At 41.7% G+C, this 19,839-nt stretch overlaps 2 protein-coding genes across 4 annotated transcripts; both read left to right on the top strand.

Moving 5' to 3' along the window:
• The first annotated feature begins 1,431 nt into the window (after positions 1-1,431).
• LOC142399514 (uncharacterized) lies at positions 1,432-11,530 on the top strand. The gene is made up of 9 exons (XM_075484242.1): positions 1,432-2,587; positions 5,062-5,134; positions 6,132-6,281; positions 7,054-8,216; positions 9,060-9,204; positions 9,553-9,772; positions 10,107-10,219; positions 10,372-10,562; positions 10,735-11,530. Exons 1-9 carry the CDS (start codon positions 1,432-1,434, stop codon positions 10,926-10,928), a joined length of 3,405 nt encoding a protein of 1,134 aa, XP_075340357.1. The 3' UTR covers positions 10,929-11,530.
• Positions 11,531-12,678: 1,148 nt separating this feature from the next.
• LOC142399064 (T-cell acute lymphocytic leukemia protein 1) lies at positions 12,679-18,058 on the top strand. Of its 3 annotated transcripts, none has more exons than XM_075483441.1 (4): positions 12,679-12,958; positions 14,209-14,781; positions 15,156-15,244; positions 16,141-18,058. In XM_075483441.1, exons 1-4 carry the CDS (start codon positions 12,900-12,902, stop codon positions 16,668-16,670), a joined length of 1,251 nt encoding a protein of 416 aa, XP_075339556.1. In that variant the 5' UTR covers positions 12,679-12,899; the 3' UTR covers positions 16,671-18,058. The 3 variants fall into 3 exon arrangements, with proteins under 3 accessions (XP_075339556.1, XP_075339555.1, XP_075339554.1); XM_075483440.1 differs by having other exon boundaries at positions 12,680-12,805; positions 14,202-14,781; XM_075483439.1 differs by having other exon boundaries at positions 12,681-12,958; positions 14,202-14,781.
• The last annotated feature ends 1,781 nt before the right edge of the window (positions 18,059-19,839 follow it).

Raw genomic sequence — 19,839 nt, 5'->3', positions numbered from 1 at the left:
CCATGGCAACAAAGTGATGCTTAAACATCCAAGTCTATATAATATGGTGGTTGTTTTGTGTATTACATAAATATATATTGTGGGGACTCCTAATTGAACAAAACGGCTACTGGTGGCAAAACATCATCATGTTGGCAATCTGGTGTGTGCACGCACGCTTGTTTGTGAGCACAGAAAGAGTGAAGAGAGGGAGAGGGGAGCGGGTGGAATAGGATAAACGAGACAGAGGGAGGGAGGGAGGGAGGGATCAGCTGTATTGACAAGTAAGAATCAGCTGACAGTTGTTTTCACGGGACAAAATCTGTTTTGCATCCCAGCCGTATCAGAGACGCATCCTTCGGACCAGAAGCACCACAGGACAAATGGGAAACAGTCAATCAGTCATTTGAGCTATTTTAGTTTTGTTTTGTCTCTTTTTCTTGGGCTTGATATTGTGCGCGGGGGATCCGTGTGCGCGCGCTGGACTTACGCAACATTCGGGTTCTCGAGGCAAGGATGAAATTAAAGCAAGCATTTTTTATATTCCATTTTTGTTAATCCCACTGATTTCTGAAGGGATTACCGGACCAATCATGATAGAGGGACCGCTTGCTCGCATGACACTGCTCGGATTGGGAGCTACATAGATCTGTGAGTGGAAGCACAACATCGGGATCTGAAGAAGCATCGAAAGAATCTTTTTTTGGTCTCGTTTTATTTTTTATCCGGTGGGAACAGTTGTCACGTCCTATATTGCTCATGTTGTAAACCGACCTGATAGTGCACGCTGCAGTATCTGCACGGCTGGTTGGCGCAGGTCTTATTGGTAAGGAGTAGAACTTTTGTGCAGACATTTAGCTATAGCAACTTTCTCACGATGATCAACGCTAGGAATTGTGTTTTAAAGATTATTATCTCTACCGCCAAGGTTGCTTTTTCTTCATGTGTTTTAGCCTCTGAAAATATGTTCTCATCCCATGTATTAAGAAGCTATTTTGTTCATAATTCAAGTATGCATGTTATAGTGTTTCTATGTCGACGTTTTGCAAAATTACAAGTATTATGGTTTTATGAAAATGTTTTTTTTTTCAAAGTCAACAATTAAGCAAATCGCACTTTGTTCCTGAGCTGATAATTGAAAGTGTGACACAGAATACTTTTTTTGGTACTTGACATTGATCTTGCTGAGAAAGAAAATACATCGTATGCTTAGGCTTGTAGGGTCTCAGTAGCAAACAGCAGTTGCTTATTCTTGTTCTGAAGGATTATCCTGCGCCCTGCAAAGTAATCACTGGATAAGGCAACGTGACTCAATCCACAATAGATATCTCCTCCCACCACGAAGAGAGACGCAATAACTGATTTCATCTTTCTTTTTGTGTGCATAAGAATGATAAAACTTTCTGCTTTTTCTACAGAATCCATCTAGGCCTTTTTTCGCTTGACCAGCCGATGGAGGAGGAGAAAGCAGATGACAGTATACATCCAAAATCCAGTTGCCCTGTGCCCACGGGGGTTCCTATTAACTGGGGGCTGATTATCGGCCCTGTTCCTGAGCCTGTTTTCCCAGCACCCTCCTTGAACACCTCACTTGCTCCTCCTCAAAATTCAGCCATGCACACACTACAGACCAAGGTGAAGTCGCTGACACAGAGAAGGACACGGGGGAGAGAAAGAGAGAAGGACAGAGAAAGGTTGGACACAGAGGTTCAAATGAGCAGTCCAGCTGGGCAGATGTCATCTGAAATCTTTCTCAGGCAGCGACCCAGAGGAAAGGGGCAGCCATCTGTGCCTGCGACCTCCTGGCGATCAGGAACAGCGAGAGACTTGAGCAGTAGTGATGCAGAAGAGGAGGTAGAGGTGCAGGTTAGGTTGGAGATCCACAGTCCTCCGGTTGAGGCAAAAACAAAGCACGGGGAGGAGGAAAGTGAAGAGGAGAAGTCAGATAAAAAGGAGGGCCAGGCTAGTTCTCAGACAAGGGAGCCTAGTGGGCTCAGGGAGGGCACCAGTCTGGAGAGTCTTCTCTCAGACCACTCGAGCAGCAGCAAGGAGGAACCATCGCCCCCTCCTCTACTGCCCGTTCTGCCCTCTTCTACTGCTACCACTTCTGACTCCTCCTCTTCAGTAAAACACTGGGCACCTCCAAAAGGCTTCTGGAGAGTTGCACGCCCAGAAACATTGCTACTCAATGGGGTTGGCCCTCACAACATACCCCCGACTTTACCACTGAAAGACTACACTCAGATAGAGGTGCTGGCAGAGCCTCACGCAGAGTCTAAACCATTTGAAACAGACAGCAGGAATGAGGTGGGAAGGGATGTGTCATCAGAGTTGAAATACTTGGATAACGTGGAGTGCTACCTGGACAGCTGTGAGCAAGGGGAAGCAGACGGGGCCGATTCAGCCAAAGGAATGTGCAGCTCAGACAGCTGGGAGAGCATGTCGTCACAAAGCGGAGTGCTCTGCGAAGATTTGAAGCTCAGAGTGAAGGAGAGGGCTTATGCAAAGTTAAGGGAAAGACAACAAAACAGCAGAGATGAACCAGATCAGCATGGAGAAGAAAGTGTCGACTCTTGTGGAGATATAACATGCAGAGTGGATTATAAAGGTAAACCTTGTGAGGGAAATTCTATGGATTCAGTGTTAGGTGTCAAATTTTTCAAACCAATCAATCAAACGATAAACAAAAACCAACTGAATTCAGGTGAAGATTGCTCCTCCCCATCTTGAATTGGCATCAGTGTTAGTTTAATAGCAAATGGCTGAAAGCGTGATAAAGCTTGTGACTACGCCATTAAACTCCTGACATTTGTTTCTCACTGTAGCTAACACTACCTTTTAAACAGTGACATGTCTTTCAAAATGAATAAACATTTGATCACATATACTGATGCAACAGATCATCTTAAAGCTTGACTGAGGACGTTTCAATAAGTGGCTTAGATTTAGTTCTTTGATTTTTATTTGTGCATTCCTTCATGCAAGGAATTTAAACACTATCAATTCTATATTGTTGCATCTGAATTTTTTCTAGCAGTTTTTGTGACATGCTTGCATGCTAGAATTGAGATAGAGAGTTCAGAATAGTGCTTTCAGTTTTTATGTTTTCCCCCCAAATCATGCTAAACCATTAAAAGTTAGTCCACTTTGTCTTTATAGAATGCTTTCCAGTTGTTGGAGTCTTTCAAAGTGCCATTTAAAAGTCATTCTCTGTCTGCCCAGAAGGTTGTATTAAAATGCAGTATATAACCTGGCCGATTCCCAGCACTGAACAGATGTCAGATGTGCAGATGTGTACTAGGGTGTTGCTATTATTAGCGGTCAGAGCAGTGGGGGAAGTGTCCCTGTGTTTGTATCTCTATCTGAGAGCCACTGGATGTCTTTGTATGCATGTAGGTTCACGGATTATGTATTTTACCATGTTTATTGTGTCAAATATTACAAGTCTCAACGCTGAGTGTGGTTCAATACCAGAAGGGGGGGTTAGAGGAAGAAACGCAGATGTAAGTCTAAATAGGATAGAGTGATCTTTCCTTGGCAATGAAATCAGCTGTTATCTGTCTCTCACTGCTTCTATAATCTGTTTTCTTCTTCAACTAACATTGAGAATCAGGCTTAGCCTACCGGATTCAAAGTGAATTTTATAGTATTATATTTTATGAAAACCTACACAAAACCCCAATGGCTTTAATACCCTTGTAGGTCTCATCGTGGATATTTTTTTTTGGCAATTGTATTTATCCCCAAACTTAAAGCTAAATATGAACTGATCCTTAAATAATTACTTATTTAAGAAAGTTGTGACATGCTAATTGAATGAAAAGGGAACAAAGACATGAAAATGTTAAATTGAATTAAAACAAGCAGGATGTAAAAGAAAAAGATAATCTTGGCCTTACCAGATCTTTAGATAAGGTAAATACAACCTCAGATTAACAAAAACGCATGACATATTACGCCATGTCATCATTTATTTAACAACATTTTCCCATACGAATTAGGAGGGCAAGTAGCGGCCATGTGCGTCTTAACATATTCACTTGATGAATTGATCAAGCAAGTTTCAGCATGTCTATTGTAGCAGGAGTTTTGGCAGTTTGCTTGTATAAAGTATTCAAGAAATGTTGCAAAAAAAAACCGAGAGCTACACCTTAGCCTCCAGAAGCTAGGTAGCATGTTTAAAGTTAAAGTTTAAAAAAGTACAATGTGAAAAAGACATTTTGTCACTTTGGAAGGCTTATCAGGAGGAAACCTCTACTTACATGGCATCAAGGTGTAGGCTTACAAAGTCATATCAGAATCAACCAAGCAAGGCTTCTGAAAAAATGTCCTTTGGACAGATGGGACCAAAGTAGAGTGGAGTGTTCAAAGTAATCAAAATGCACTGTACAGCATTTTTTGAAAACCAAACGTGGCATATCAGCAGAAACAATTCATACCAGCTGTCAGGCAAGATGGTGGAGACGTGATGGTTTGGGTTTGTCATGCAGCCACAGGACATTGGCACCTTGCAGTCACTGAGTCAACCATGAACTCTTCTGTATACCAAAGTATTTTGGAGTCAAATGTGAGGGCATTTGTCTTACAGTTAAACAAAGATCCGAAACAGCAGAAAAGTCCAGACCTGATTTAAAAGCTGGGGTGGGATGTGAAGACATGCTTGCAGCCCTCAATGAACTACAGTAATGGTTGAATGAAGAGTAGGCCAAAATCTCACCACAGAGACTGTTAGCATCATACAGAAAACATTCATTTCAAGTTATTGTTGCCAAAGGTGGGTCCACAAACTACCGATTTATGGGCTGTACAAAGTTTTTCACATATTGCTTCTGCATATTGGCCTATATATTTGTCACACTTTGTGACACTGTGTAATATGTTGTTCATCTGAACATGTCTTTACCAAATTTTAAGACTTGGTAAGGACCAAATCTTTATTATGTTCTGATACATAAAACCTAAGAACTGAGAGAGGGTATACTTACTTTTCTTCTCTTTACCATGATTGCACATGCTAACAATGCCCTTTGTTCTTTTCCAGATTTTTTCAGATTTGTATTTTCCCTTTCTGTTTTATGCCAGTTTCAGGTGACCATGGTGTTTTGGACAGTACAGACACGGCCCTGCTTGCTCAGGAGCTTGAACCATATTTGAGGTGAGCATTGCTATGCTAGATAGCTGTGGATAGCTGTGGCTACATAAAACTCTTATGGACTATTTATTATCCTCTCCTCATACATATATCACCTCTACAGTTTCTCCTGCTTGAGATACTGAGTGAGGTTTTTTTCCCTCAAGAGAAGCAACTGCAATGCCAGACAATCGAGACAAAAATTGTGACAATAGGGTTAAGTAATTGACAAGAGGAGATGGAGGTATGAAAAAGAATCCATTCATGAAAAAAAATACAAGTACCATAAGCAATATTCTGATTACACTGCTATTTGATCCCAAATTAGATTATAGTTAATTTTATTGCAGTTTTAACTCCATAACTATTTTACAATAGTAGCTATGTTTTGTAATTTATTATTCTAATCATGATTGTAATGAAACACTTGCTCGTGAAATACCTAAACAAGCTTTTAATTCTAATGTGCTTTTAAGTGTTAGTATAAGAAAAAAGGTGACCGTACAAACTTTAATCTACCGAAACACAATAATGCTCTCATCTTGGACACACAGGAGAGAATGAATCACATTCAGTCCATTACAAGGATAATCCACATGGCTGGTGTATCATGCTATCTTTATCACTGGGCCAAGGGATAAAGACAAGTACAGACGATGAAGCACAATACAGAGCAGCTTAGCTTCAGGGGGCATGGATAGATGCATGGATGACGTTTCTTTCTGCTGCTCACCACCAGGGCCATTCCCCAGTCTATCTATCTGATATTGCATAAGACAGCTTAGGCAGATACAGCTTGATTCACTCTATGTTAAGTCAGTCTGATGTTACTGGATATGTGTTAAAACAGACCAAACATGGCACATTTTAACGCTTTATTTAAATTAAACTGTACTCAAACAGATGAAGATATATTTGAGTATCATTGTACTCTCAAATCTATCCTTTCCTTTGCTGTTTTCATCGCCTACATGGCATATTTCTGAGACAATTCTTATTTTCTTTTTCTCTTGGTCACCAGGTCACTTCTTATTATCAGTGATGAACTCCCTCTAAGCCCAAGACATGAGGAAGCCAAGCGTCTTCTGGAGCGAGCTCGACTCAAGGCTCGCTCCAATCACTTTAAAGGTGATCGCCCTCGACGCTCCCATTCTGATCAGAGATCCACAGTGTAAGTTGGAAAAAAATGTCTTATGTCTCATCTTAAATATTTTTGGCTGCTTCAGAAGTGAAATGTAAGACATTGTAAACTTACCACTTACTTTGTTCGGTGTGCGTGCATAGATAGGATTCATGGTGTGTTGAAAGGTTCCTTTGGCTGAACGTTAACAGGTTTATTGTGTTTATTCATCATTTATGTCCCGCCCTTATGTCTCTCTTTGCTATCCATCTAACTTCCTCTCTGCTTTGTCAATCATTCTCTTGCACTTGGCTTATTTTGGCAAGTTGCATAACTGAAAGCTTTGGAACCTGACCGTGCTTTCTCAATACAAGCACAAAGCTGACAATGTTGTGAAAATGTTGCTCTTATACTGTTTATGTAACAGTGTAAAAATCATGCAGTCTTGTTCCGAAAATCCCCTTTTGTAACCAGGAAGCCTTCACTAAATTCAGGATTAGGAATACTTGCATTGGATGATACATTTACGATGGCATAAGAAATCTGGGCCATGGTAACAGGGACAGATGTAGTCACTACGTGAACAGTACTGATTAAATCTCTGGTTTAGTGTGAAAAGAGCAAGTTTTGTTGTTACTAAACTCGCTGCAAGTCCTGTGTTGAAGTGGTCTGATGCTGAGAGATGACTGTAAATCAGTTCCTTTCTGTTGTTGCCTTTTGCTTTCATTTTGCTTCACTTCTAAGAGATACTCGTGCACAAACTGATGCAATATCTTCTCATTTTAAATGACACAGATATATATACCTTTCCGTTTTCTTGCAGGAAGAAGCAGCAAATTGAATCAGCTGGTCCGACAACAATACAGAAACCCGTTCAAGCCAAAGAAGATCTAACAGCCCAAGCTGTATCTAGTTCCTTTCTTGTCCCTACACAAAGAGACACTTCCCCCAGTGACCAAGCTGGCCGATCCAGACGGTACGGTTGTTCACCCACACGTGTACGCTTTGAGGATGAATCAGAGAAAGAGGCGGAGTCTCGTTATTTAGACAGATTGAGACAGCGTGGAAGGCCTGTGAAGTCCAAGAGTAAAGAAAACAATACAGATTCCGGTAGTGGTGGCTCAGAGAGGGGCAGAGGCCAAAGAAGTGTCTCTTTGCCTCCCTCCCAGAAGCAAGAAGATAGTAATACAGTAACAAGTGATGAAACCACAACAGTTGTTAAAGAGATAATAATGCTGGTGAAGAAGTGTGAAGCGTGTGGGTCTGTAGTCAGGGAACCTCAGCCCATCTCTTCATCATCAGATCTAAAGAGCAGTGAGCCACAGCAGTCTGGGAACCTTGAGGAACCGCGAGGTAAATCAGCTCCTCGCCTGGCGCCCGCAAATAAACCAGATGCAAGTACCCGTCCCAAAGCTCCACTTACTGTCACTTTTGCCGGAGCATATGTGCTTGGGGAAAATAAAGAAATCAGCATGGGATGGAAGTCGTCTGGCTTTGGGAAACTCAGGAGAAGAAGCAGGAAAGGAGAAAGTCGGTTAGAGTCGGGCCATGGTCCTTATGGTCCATCATGGGCTCAGCGTCGCAACTCAAATCCACGGAACAGGGTCAACTTGAGCAGAGCGGTTTCATTTGCGCCTGATAGCCCTGTTTCTCTTGAGCCAGATTCACTTGAGGCATCGGGTGGTCTCAGAGAATCACCCGCCCCATCCCTGCCTATAAAGTCAGCCCTGAAGTCAAGCTCAAGAAATCGCTCTGCTGCAGTTCAGTTTCAGATGTCCTCCAATCAGGGAGGAGAGGGTGGGTCCCAAGCCCTAGTGGACTCCCCAGAGACAAGAAGGGAGTCTCCTGTGTCACTAAGCCAAGGGACACCTGCAACAAGCAGTCCAGTGCACTGTATCAGGCCCTCCACCCTGAGGTACTCGCCAGCCAGAGTCCCCACAGATATGCCATCTGCTGAGCTCTGGGATGCTACTCCAGATGGAGCAGGTGAGTTAAGTCTAGCAGAGCCTTTGTTCAAACATCTAATGTGGTAATGCCAACACAGAGAATGAGGAGTTTGATTTCTGAACCTGTGCGTACATTTTCAGAAAAGTACCCTGTACAGTACATAGATGGTACTTTCGGTAAATACTGTGGAACTTTGTTTAATTTTAAAGATAGAACCTAATCACTGACAAAGGAAAAGGGTCGATGATTGTACCTTAAACAACTCAAAGACATAGGCAAATATATAAGCTAAACTCTTGATAGATAGGCTGTTTACGAGTTCCTATTTTGTCTATGTGGATGTTCTCAGCATACTCAAACTTCATCCTACAGTACAAAACATGCCTGGTAGCTTAACCAGTAATTCACAATTGACTTTAGCTGTAATAGCTCCATTTTTGTACCTAGACATGAAGGTGCGTTTTTGTCACTGCGGTGCAGAATTGTTTCAGATTCCAAATTGTCAACACAATTAAGAATATGCATAACACCTTGCTTTTTATAACTTACCAGATGAAATAATGAAAACTTCTCACTCAGTAAGAAATGTAATGATGGCAGTGAAAATGGACAGCACGTCTAAAGTGCAATGCAGTGGAAGTATTTTGTAGCTTTTTTTTTTATTACCATACACTTCCGAAATGAAGTACACAAACCAAAAATTCCAAACTTTTCCTCATAGCATATACAAGTAAAGTCTATTTTACCACAATTGAAGATTAGTCATAGTTTGACTTTACAGATAAACTCGTGCTAATGAATTTACAAAATTTTGTTTAAACTGAAAAAAAAACTATATAGAATAGAATAGAATAGTGATCAGTAATGACTGTCTCTCAGCAGGTCTAAGTGGAGACACTGGTTCTGGTTCAGAGTGCCGTATGCGTGGCCTTGGTATGTCTCGGGCTGAGGATCTCAGAGCTGAGCTGTTGAGAGCAGAACATCTAAAAGCTGAGGCTTTATGGGAGGAAAGCTCTGACAGTTCAAGGTAAGCCAAAATTCCAAATGTTCTTGTCATAGCTTAGGCAACAAATCCCTTGCCCTCACCAACACTGTCCCTGCAATGACTTCAGCGGGGCACTGGTAACAGTTGGGAGATTAAAACTCTGACCTGCACTCCATGGGATGTTATTGCTGGAAATATCATGTCAGTACCAAGACAATTCTGCCCTCTTTTGGCGATGAAAAGCAAGAGTCCATTCATTCATACAGTATGAGAAAGATGGAAACATATGTGACAAGTAAACTAAAAAAAATGAATATCCAGAGTGTGTTTATTAGTTCTTTAGTTTATTTTCAGTTTTTAAGTCTATGTTGTTATACTTTCCTCCTTAAGAAAACTGGATGGAAGGCCAAAGCTATTCCTGCGCCGCTTCTTTTCCTCCATTGGTCTGAACAGCGTTGGCAGACTTGTGAAAGGGAGTCGCTCCAGCAGCATGGAACAGCTCAGTATCCCCGCTGTTCCCAAGGCAAGCTCAGCCTCACCAAGCCCCACGCGCAGACCTCAGCCGACCATCCGCATTCAGAGGACACCCTCACTGCAGACCCTGCACACGGTAAGCAAAAGAGCTCAAAGTCACATTTGGTTTTTACCTTAAAAAGAAAGGTATCGTGGAGAAATCATGTAATAATTTCTAGAAATTATTTAGAAGGTTAATTGTAACTTTATTGTTTGACTATTGGAGCACAAATAATGCATTTCAGATTGTCTGGTCATTCTTACCCTAAGTAATGGCCTGCACTGTCCGTCTGAAAGGCCATGCTTGTGTGTTGTTAAACAGACATCCTAAAGGAGCTATGATATAAAAGACTGCGGTTACAAAAGCTGGTCCGGGGAATTTTGCCACTACATCTACACAACACGTTACAATGCCATTCATTTGCCACTAGGTGCTGCCACTGGCCCAGCTGCGTAAAGCCTCCTCTGTCCAGAGTTTGGAGAGAAGAACAGAACGTTCGACAATACTTGGAGAGGTGCAGATACCGTATGGTCTGGCACCCAGGTGGGTGTCAAAAGCAAATACAATAAATAAGATGAATAAGAGAAATTCACTCAGAAGAATGACTGACTGATAAAGCTGGAGAGAAAACTGCTGTGTATTTGATTTGATCACATGATAATCTTTAATAAAATCACACATTTCTGCTTCTACAGTCCTGATAGCCCCCAGCTTGAGCTTCACAGAGCCCTAAGTGTTGAAGACGTACTTGTCTCTAGAATGGTGCGTCCAGTGAGCCGGGTCACCCAGGCTTTCCCAGATGGGACTCTTCTGCTGGAGCTTGTCAAACCCCCGAACGGTCCATTTGGTTTTGTCATTTCAAGGGGTAAAGGTCGACCGGACACAGGTAAGTTCTGTTTGTCTCGTAATCTCTTACATTTAGAGTTTGGTTCTGCAGTTGCAGAATTAAATTAGGCCTCAGCCATCAGCGAAGCTACCCTACGATGGCCCGTTGGGGTACAGAATCACTTTAAACTAACCAGCATCCTTCCTTGCCCCATTTTTGTATCCCTCTGTAGGCGTATATGTTGAGAAAGTGGGTGATGGCAGTGGTGAGGGCCCATATGTTGGCCTCCTTAGTGTTGGCGATGAGATTCTACAGGTGAATGGGGAGGCGGTGGCTGGTCTGACTTTGGACCAGGTGACAAGGCTTATGACCCGTGAAAGCACTGCTTCCCTTCGGATATTGCCGTCCCGACGCAATCAACGCTGACTGGGCCGGAAAATGCACGGCACAGAGCCTCTTCTCCTGGAGACATAGACTGACAACTATACAAACCCTGCAGATTGATTAGAATGTGTGGTAGACAAGAGTTTGAAATAAGTCACACTGCAACACACTTAGGGGAGGGAGAGGTCATTTCTTTTAGTGCAAACAGTACAGAAAATATGCTGCCGAGAAACTGAATTTTAAAGTTTTTATTGTCTTATAGCTGAGGAATTTAAACCCAGCACATTTTTATCTACTATATTAGATGAGCAGGTGACCTTTCTTCTCTTTTTTTTTTTCTTTAGATCATAACACAATAAAGCTGACTGAGAAGTATCATATTTTCTCACAAATTGAAAACTGTTTTTAAAGCTATTTATTTAGTTAAAATGTGTGATGATATGTAGGGATGTGTGTCACATGTTAGCTTGGCCCATTAGCCAAGATCCAAAGAGCCATGTGCAGAGCAAGAGGGCGAGTGGGTATCATTTTTTCAGTGTATCAGGTTTCCCTGCATGGGACTCTGCATGGTACCCACCTTTTGCTTTGACTGTGTGCAGTATATGCTAAGCTAATTCTTCCAATGATTGGTCAGTATTGGTTTGTTGGCCTTTTGCTTCTAAATAAAAATCTTTTATTTTGTCGATCTTTTTATCCTTGAAGGTCATGCAATTTTTTCTTTTTATGTTTATTTTTTTTAACCACACAAACAGAAAAAAAACCTCCTTTCTCGATTCCAGAGGTTAGCACCAATTCACTTATCACTGTAGATTTGCATTGTTTAAATTAATGCTTTGTGGCACAGTCGCGTTCACTTGGGAATATTCTCGGGTTGTTTCACGCTAAACTGTTGTGAACACAGGATGCAGGATGACGGTCGTGACTGCTGTTGCAGGGCCTGGTTTAACGTCGTGACTGATGTCAGAGCTTCCTTTTTTAAAGTCTATCTATCTATCTATCTATCTATCTATCTATCTATCTATCTATCTATCTATCTATCTATCTATCTATCTATCTGAACGAAGCTCTATAATTTCACGTTTCCCAGTTGATTTATAATTCAACTTAAGGGAAGAAATGTGTAGAAAATCCGTTATTAGGACCTGCTACGATCAAGGCTGTGCTGAACGTGCCCCGATAGCATGTCACAGTTGATGCTCTGCTCTTTTATCTGATGCCTCCAGAGGCCAACGGGCTTTTATCTGCCCGAGCCATGACTCCCAGTGGACCCCGGGGAACCGCCGGCCAAACTTCCCACCCAGCACACAGGAGCACACCTTATTCATTTATTTGTTTATCGACGTAGAATTTTTCGATTCCGGCGTTTCCATCAAGACAATTAGACCGCCAAGTTACAGTACTCTTTATGTAGGAAGACGCCATCATAAATGGACAAAGATGAATATATTCTCTCTTTAAGATCAAATACAAAAAAATAAATAAAACAAGATACATGGTCCTCTATCATCGCTTATCTTATTGCTTGATGAATGGGCTTAGAGAGACTTGAAAAAAAAGCCTTTGCATAGAATAGAAATTGGTCAGAGGCTTAACCTGAGCTTTTGTTTCTCTCGTTAAAAAACTAAAAAAATTACTACACCTCAACTATGGCTCAGGCTACAGTAGTATGCCACCCCACGTTGTTACAGACCGTTGCGCTGCGTCTGTTTGCTTTTTTTTTTTTTTTTTTTTTTTTTTTTAATGCCTTGCCCTCCACAAGACTATATAGCCCACGACAGCCAAATAATAATGAATCATTTTATAAATAATGGGTTTAGGGGCTTATCGGGAATGAAGAGGCCGCTGCCGTGCGCTTATCTCACTCGGCCACATTGCGGCCTGTGTTCCGCTCCCCATACAGAGGGAGCGCACTGGATGCGGTGAGGAATAACTCAACTACACACACACTCACACTCACACTCACACACTGCTCCACAACTGGCAGAAAAAAAAAGAAAAAAACCTCAGACATGGATGACCCACTCACAAAATGGCTTCACTTACACAGTAACATCAACAACACGGCTGGAACGGTAAGTGCAAAAAAAAATACATCTCTATTAAATACCATCGCGTTTGTTGTTTCATTCGCTGTAATTAGACTTCTGTGGGCTCCGTTTTATTGGTATTGTGAGCGAAATGCTTTTATTTTCTGTTACTGTGCGATCGGCACAGACTACGGAATAACGGATGCGAGGCCTGTGGGAGAATTCCCAGAAATAACAAAGCGTTTTTAATCGGCGTTCATGCTGTTGGTTTGAAATAATATTCCGGGGACTTTTATCGAATATCACCACAAAAAAACACCTGACACTGGTTTGGAATGTATTCAAAATGTCAAACTCTTAATGTTTGGTTGTTACAACAGCATTTCTGGCCTTCACCACGGTAAAACTACCTACGATGACAATTTGGCTAATAATAATAATAATAAAAAAAGATCTGGTTTAAGTACTGTCGAGGTTATTCCGGACACGCTGAAGGTAGGGAATAAGAAGGATTTTATTTCGACGCAATGTGATTTTCTTGGTAGTCCTGGTATCCACATTGTCTCTGCATGTCGTTAATTTAATTTCCAAATACACCAAAAAAATGGGCTTTTAACACATGTTACTCAATGCAAAGCAGAAAATGAAAATAGCGCGTTAACGGTACTATAAACTGTGTCGGAGGCCGAGCAAGCAATTATTTGAGAGCTTCTTTAATTTAATACAAAGGAAACAAACAAACAAAAAAAAAAAACATGTACGAGGAAACCACAAAACGCTCACGGTGTCAGTTGCCGTTTGAAAACACCAACGAATTAGTTTCACCGAAACATTTTGAGAAATGTGGATTACAATGAGCGCGTGCGGGTATTTCATATCAACTTTAAGACACACCTTCGATATTTCACAAAAAACTGTAGAATCCCGAGGAGCTCAATTTAATACTAATGACTAAGCTGCTGATGAGTGTTAGCCTGTCATGTGGGAAATGTGTGACCCTTTCGAGCATTAACAACTATAACTATATTTTTAATTATTGAATAAGAAGCATTTAATGCAACCAGGGACTGTGAGCTGATTGCCAGGTTTACATTTGCCTGTGTAATGTTTTGCATTTAGCTGTTGAAAAAGAATAAGACGCTTGTAAAATGTATGTATAATAAGAATAAAAGGAACAAACCTAGGTTCCTCTTTTCAAAATTTGCAAAGACAGCAAATGCCTGGGTGTATCTTGTACTTTAACAGATGATCCTCTGATTATTAATTCATCGATGGAAATCTTATTTAGGACATAGTGGGACTGTAACGAGTGGTGGCGGTTTAAAAATGATGGAAAAGCGGCAGCAGGAGCTTTGTCCTGGAAGTCCCGAAGCAGGGTCCGGTCCTGGAAAGCGGGAGGACTCCGCCATCATCTCCAGACAGAACGGATACAAGGAGGACGAAGAGTCGCAAAGAGAGGAGGGGGTGGAACATGGTGAGGAGGAGGAAGAGCAGGAGGAGGAGAGGGGTGGGAGCTTCAAAGGGGTTGAGGAGACGGATGACGTTCCTCTGCAGAACTCGAGCAACGGGACCAGCATCAGCATCATCATCAACGGCGTTGCCAAGGAAACTGCCTCTCACAACGCCCTTGACCTGAAAAGGGAAGTGCCGGTGATCGAGCTCTCCAGGAGGGACGCTATAAAAGCGGTCGAGCAGAGGACTGAAAGCCATTTGGTGCCGATCACGGAACTTCGCAGACCTCCACCGTTGCCGCTGCCGCAGCCGCAACGAGACGACGCTCGAATGGTCCAGCTGAGCCCAAACGCGTTTCCTGTCCCGGCCCGGGCGATGCTCTACAACCTGGCGCAGCCTCTTGCCGCCATCAACAGGTAAAGGTGCAGTCAGATAAAAAAAAAGAAAAAAAAAAAAAAAAATCACCTGGCTCTATGAATGTAGGCTATGTTTTATCTCAATTGTGAGTCTTCAGCACAGAAAGTTGCTCAATTCTGTGGGGTTATATGTGACCCCATCATGCCCAGCAGGATTAAGGAAAAAGATGCTTGAGATGCAATTGAGTTCACATTATGTTTACATTATTCACTATATGTTGTTCCATCAGACACACAGATATGCATTTGTGTTATACTTTTGCAAAGATCATGGTTTAGAAGCCATGCAGGAAAGATGTATTCTGATTATATATATATATGCAGGAATTATGTCTCATACACCTGTGAGTCTTTTGTACTTTCTTTTCCTTTAGTCTCGGAGGGGAGTCGGAGCAGTACAGCATGTACCCCAGCAACAGGGTAAAGCGCCGCCCGGCGCCTTATGAGGTTGAACTCGACGAGGGTAGGCGCATTTTAGATCTTTATAAGTATGGTAAGATGCACTTCTGCTGTGTCTTCCTTCCGCTAATACAGTCCCTAAACATCCCCTCCTCATCTCCATTGTCATTCATCCACTGACATGGATCAATACTGTAGCTAATCTCAGTGTTGCACAAGATGCCTTGCAGAAAAAGGAAATTAAGAAACTAAACTTCAACCACTGAGGAATGAAGAAATCATAATTCATGGCACACAACTGCCTCTCTGAATGCCATATGTACTTGCATACCATTAGAATAAGTAATTCTTGGGCAGATGTGGGGTTTATTTAATTTGAAACACGCTTTCCACTGCTGCCCACTCACTGTCATATAGGGGAGGAGGATGGGGGAGCTGTTGCCTCCATGCCAAGGTTTTACTGCAGAGTGGGCTGAGGGATTAAGATACACTGGGTGTGTTCCAAGGGCAACAATAGCCCAGAAGACACCAAATTGTTGTGGGGGGGGGATAGGCGCTACCTGCAGTGAAGCATTTTATTATGCCTAGATAAATAAAAAGCACCCATGCTGAATGGGATGAGCATGTCTCCTCGACATCCTTTCGTGTGGTTTAGCCAGCCTTACCAGCTATCTCATTGTATCACTTTTGAAAAGTTTATGGCACATTTCTGCTCCATCCTCTAAAAATCCATGGTTGTTTAGAGGACAGTTTTGCAACCTACTTCTAAGGGATAAAAAAAGTCAGAACTTTTTGTCTCAAAGCTGCTGTGCATCTGGTTTCCTGCAGCTAATTCTTTTACAGTTACTTTGTAGCTTCTACAAACCACATTTTATGTTTCAGCTCTGCATGCTGCATTTTATCTGTATGATTACCTTGTCTCCTTACTCTCTCCATTTCTGTCTTTGTTTCCCCTGCTAGCTGGCCAGCCAAAGATTGTGCGCCGCATCTTCACAAACAGTCGTGAACGCTGGCGGCAGCAGAATGTAAATGGTGCATTTGCAGAGCTTCGTAAACTGATCCCCACTCACCCTCCAGACAAGAAGCTGAGCAAAAATGAGATCCTGCGGCTGGCTATGAAGTACATCAGCTTCCTCTCCAACCTTCTGGAGGATCAGGATGGAGGAAGGAATGTTGCCAACACAACTGATGGTGACACAGGGCTCCTGGTTGGGGTTGGGAACCATGAGGGGGGGCCTCAGGGTGCTCCGCACCAAGACACTGTAGTGACTTTGGCAAGGGATGATCTTCTGGAGACAATGTCGCCAAGCTCCAGCTGTGGAAGCTTACCTGATGGTGATGCTGAAGGGAGTCCTGAAAGCTTCATGGAGGACCAGGACTCACCTCCAGCTCCTAGGACTCTAGCAGCCTCCCGTGGGCCCCCACTGCATCTTGCTACCAGGGATCTGAGGCGCAATGGACGCCCATTAGATGGTTCTAGTCGGCGATGATGCTAGTGCCAGCAGACCACGGACACAACATCTGAAACTGGAAGGAAGCAATGAGAGGGACTGAAAAAGAGATGGATATCCCTAGAAAACACTGTTATTTTTAAGTTGTCAGTGTATGAAGCAGAATCAGGCTGCTCACAGAGAAAAAGTGGTGTCTAAATTGGATCGTGAGTCCACTCTTGTCTCTTAAGACAGTACAGATGATTAGTGTGGTTGAATTTGATCCAGCAAAGACTTGTAAATTGTGCATGTCTCGTATCTTTGACAGACCTGCGAATTATGACTTTCTGTGTTTTGGGAGCTCAGATTGTTATAAACTATAAACTCATAAAGATGTAAGGAAGAATGAACAATCAAAACCCAACAATAATTACACAAGAAATTCTTTTTTTTAAAGATTTGTTGCTCTAATATATGAGAAATGCCATTACCGTTTTGATAACAAAATAGTGTGGCCAGATTTGATCCATCTTGCATGCAGAGTTCTGCAAGTAAATGGATTGAAAATGCGAAAATTTAAACTGTTTCGGAACAAATTAATATGTTAACAGGAAAAAAAGACAAGCCAGTTATGTATGTACTGTACATAGCGTTAAATTTCAACTTTGCAATGTTATAACAGTGACTAAAATTCAAGTTATGTGGTTTAAGATGTACCATAGTGTGTTTGTCAATGGGTTTACGATCAAAGCAGTCTTTTAGGAGACAGGAAATAAGGAGCAGGATAAGAAGACATTGGATAAACTCTAAATGTAAAACAAACATTGAACGTAAAGTACATCAAATGTGGTACCATTTCCTTCTGTTACACTTTGGTGATTAGAAAATGACACCAAATATTGCAGCAGGCAGTCAGACAATTTCACTGTCTGGAATAAATATATCTATTTGAAATTGTTGTGGAGGTACAAGACAAGCAGTGCTCTTAAAGTGTACAACACATGGGTCAAATGAAATCATGGACTGACTCATGCAATCCTTTTTATATGAATGTTTCTGTGTGTGTGTGTTTTTTTTTTTTTAAACTGTAATGCAGATGTAGTTTAGTAAGGTACACAAATTAATCTCTTCAATGCCATATTACACATGTACATACACACATACACCTCCGTCACCACCAAACAGTGTTAATGTCATAATAACACCAGCAGTTTTCTGACAAAGACAGTTAGGTATTGCTCACTGTTGTCGGTTATTCTGCTTTTTCAGCAGGACCTAGTAGCCTACATTGGTACCTTTGGTAACTATGGTATTTTATGAATTGCAGTAAAGGGACATTGTACGTTTGGTAATGACATATTTGTTGTATGATAGCTGTATCTATAAATATATCCAATGTTAAATTGCTGAATTTTATACAAAACCCCTGAATAAAACATGCAGAGGAAGAGTCTTGTATACCTATATTTGTATGTAAATCTACATAAGGACATTTTGAGTTTAGCCGATTAAATTCTAAGACAACTTCATTTGGTTCAATTCACCAAGCTTACCTGAACATGTAACATTTATATTAATCATTTTCAGCCCGCAATCTGCACATAGTGTGTAGTTCAAACCACAACCTCCTCAGAGAAACTCCTCCCGTGGACGCTGGAATCCTCACTTCCTCCCCAACAAGTGACAACTTCCTGTGCAGGTTAACATGGCTCGCTGACCTGCAGGATATCCTGCCATTGTGAAAGTGGTTTTGACAGCCTCCACTCCACTCTCTTACCCGCTGTTGTGTCTGTACGCCTTGCAAAACAGCCATACAGATCAAGACTCCACCGCCCATAAATTATTCAGTTACGCAATGGAAAAGTTACAGTGTGTTCACCAACCCGTGTTCATAAATAAAATAATAGCGTAGAAAACGTAGCAAGAATGCTGCATTTTCTGAAGTCTACCTCCCTATATTATCTAACTTTACACAGCAGGCTGTGCCACCAGTTCTGCCACCACTACACACTCGGTGCTGAGACATTTCTAAAGACTATAATTGCTTCCGGAGAGCATCAGAGACATCCAGGTGTTTGGAGACCTCTCCTGTGCTCTGCTCTGGCAGTGCCGGAACTCCACTGAGGGGCTCTCTTGGTTAATGCCTGTCAAACATTTACCTGCTTCAGTGTTCCTGACTCTCAAAAAAGATGCAGACTCACAAAAGAGGTGGATACAAGGAGCATGCGAGGGATTGAAAGGCAGGGAGTGAGAGGATGTGTGTGTGAGAGTGTACATGTTTATGTGTTTGTGAGAGCGGGCTTGTGTTTATGCGTGTGCATTGCATGGATCCGTGTGTGTATGAGCTGGGCTGTGTGTGCGTGTTTATCAGCTCAGTGCAGATGGGTGGCAGAGTGGCTCTTGCAGCCAAATGATTCAGTATGCTAATGAGTTGTTATCTGTGGTGCTGCAGGAACAATATACTGTCTTTCTCACAGTGGGAATCCAGCCTGCTGGGAACAGATTACACTGCACACACCGCCAAGGTAGTTATTTATATTTTCTCATAGAGTAGTTGAAAATACATAAATGTACAAATACACTTATACACACATATACACAGATAGGCCTATAAACAAACAGGAAAAGTAGCATTTTAACAAACACACACACACACATGCACCACCACCACAAACAGAATAAAAAACAAGGTGGGATTTGACAGAAATTGTGCATTCTTTAGCAGATTGAGATTCTGTCATTCTGGGCTTTCCTCTTTAACAGGTATCATCGCTATGTTTCTATCCTTTTTATGAAATCATATAAACTGCATCGCTTTAATTAAAGTTAACTTTTAATTAAATCTGAAAGCTCGGTAAATTTTTCCAACCCACGAGGGTTGTCTCCTGAAAGACATTTTTAGCTTAAAAGATGCACCTTCGGCTGAGACCCAAAGCCACTTCTGTTAGATAAGTCAGAAGATAAGGTCAGTGTCAAAAGTAATCACTTTAAGACTCTGTTTGATTCCAAAACTCCCGCTTTATAAATATGCATATTTTGCATAGAATGCAATGATGTAAAAATTATTGCATTACTTTGTCTCTATTCATTTGACTGTTTGTCCTTTTCTTGCCCTTCAGTCGTGGCTTAAGAGTTTAAATTTGAAATAAATAAGAAAATATTACCAGCTTTCTATTATTTCAGACATGAGGAGCAAAACAAAAAGGATGCTGTGCATTACGCTGTAACA

The sequence above is a fragment of the Odontesthes bonariensis genome, chromosome 14 (assembly GCF_027942865.1).
Source record: "Odontesthes bonariensis isolate fOdoBon6 chromosome 14, fOdoBon6.hap1, whole genome shotgun sequence".
Classification (NCBI taxonomy): Eukaryota; Metazoa; Chordata; class Actinopteri; order Atheriniformes; family Atherinopsidae; genus Odontesthes; species Odontesthes bonariensis.
This window is presented reverse-complemented; position numbering and strand designations above follow the sequence as displayed.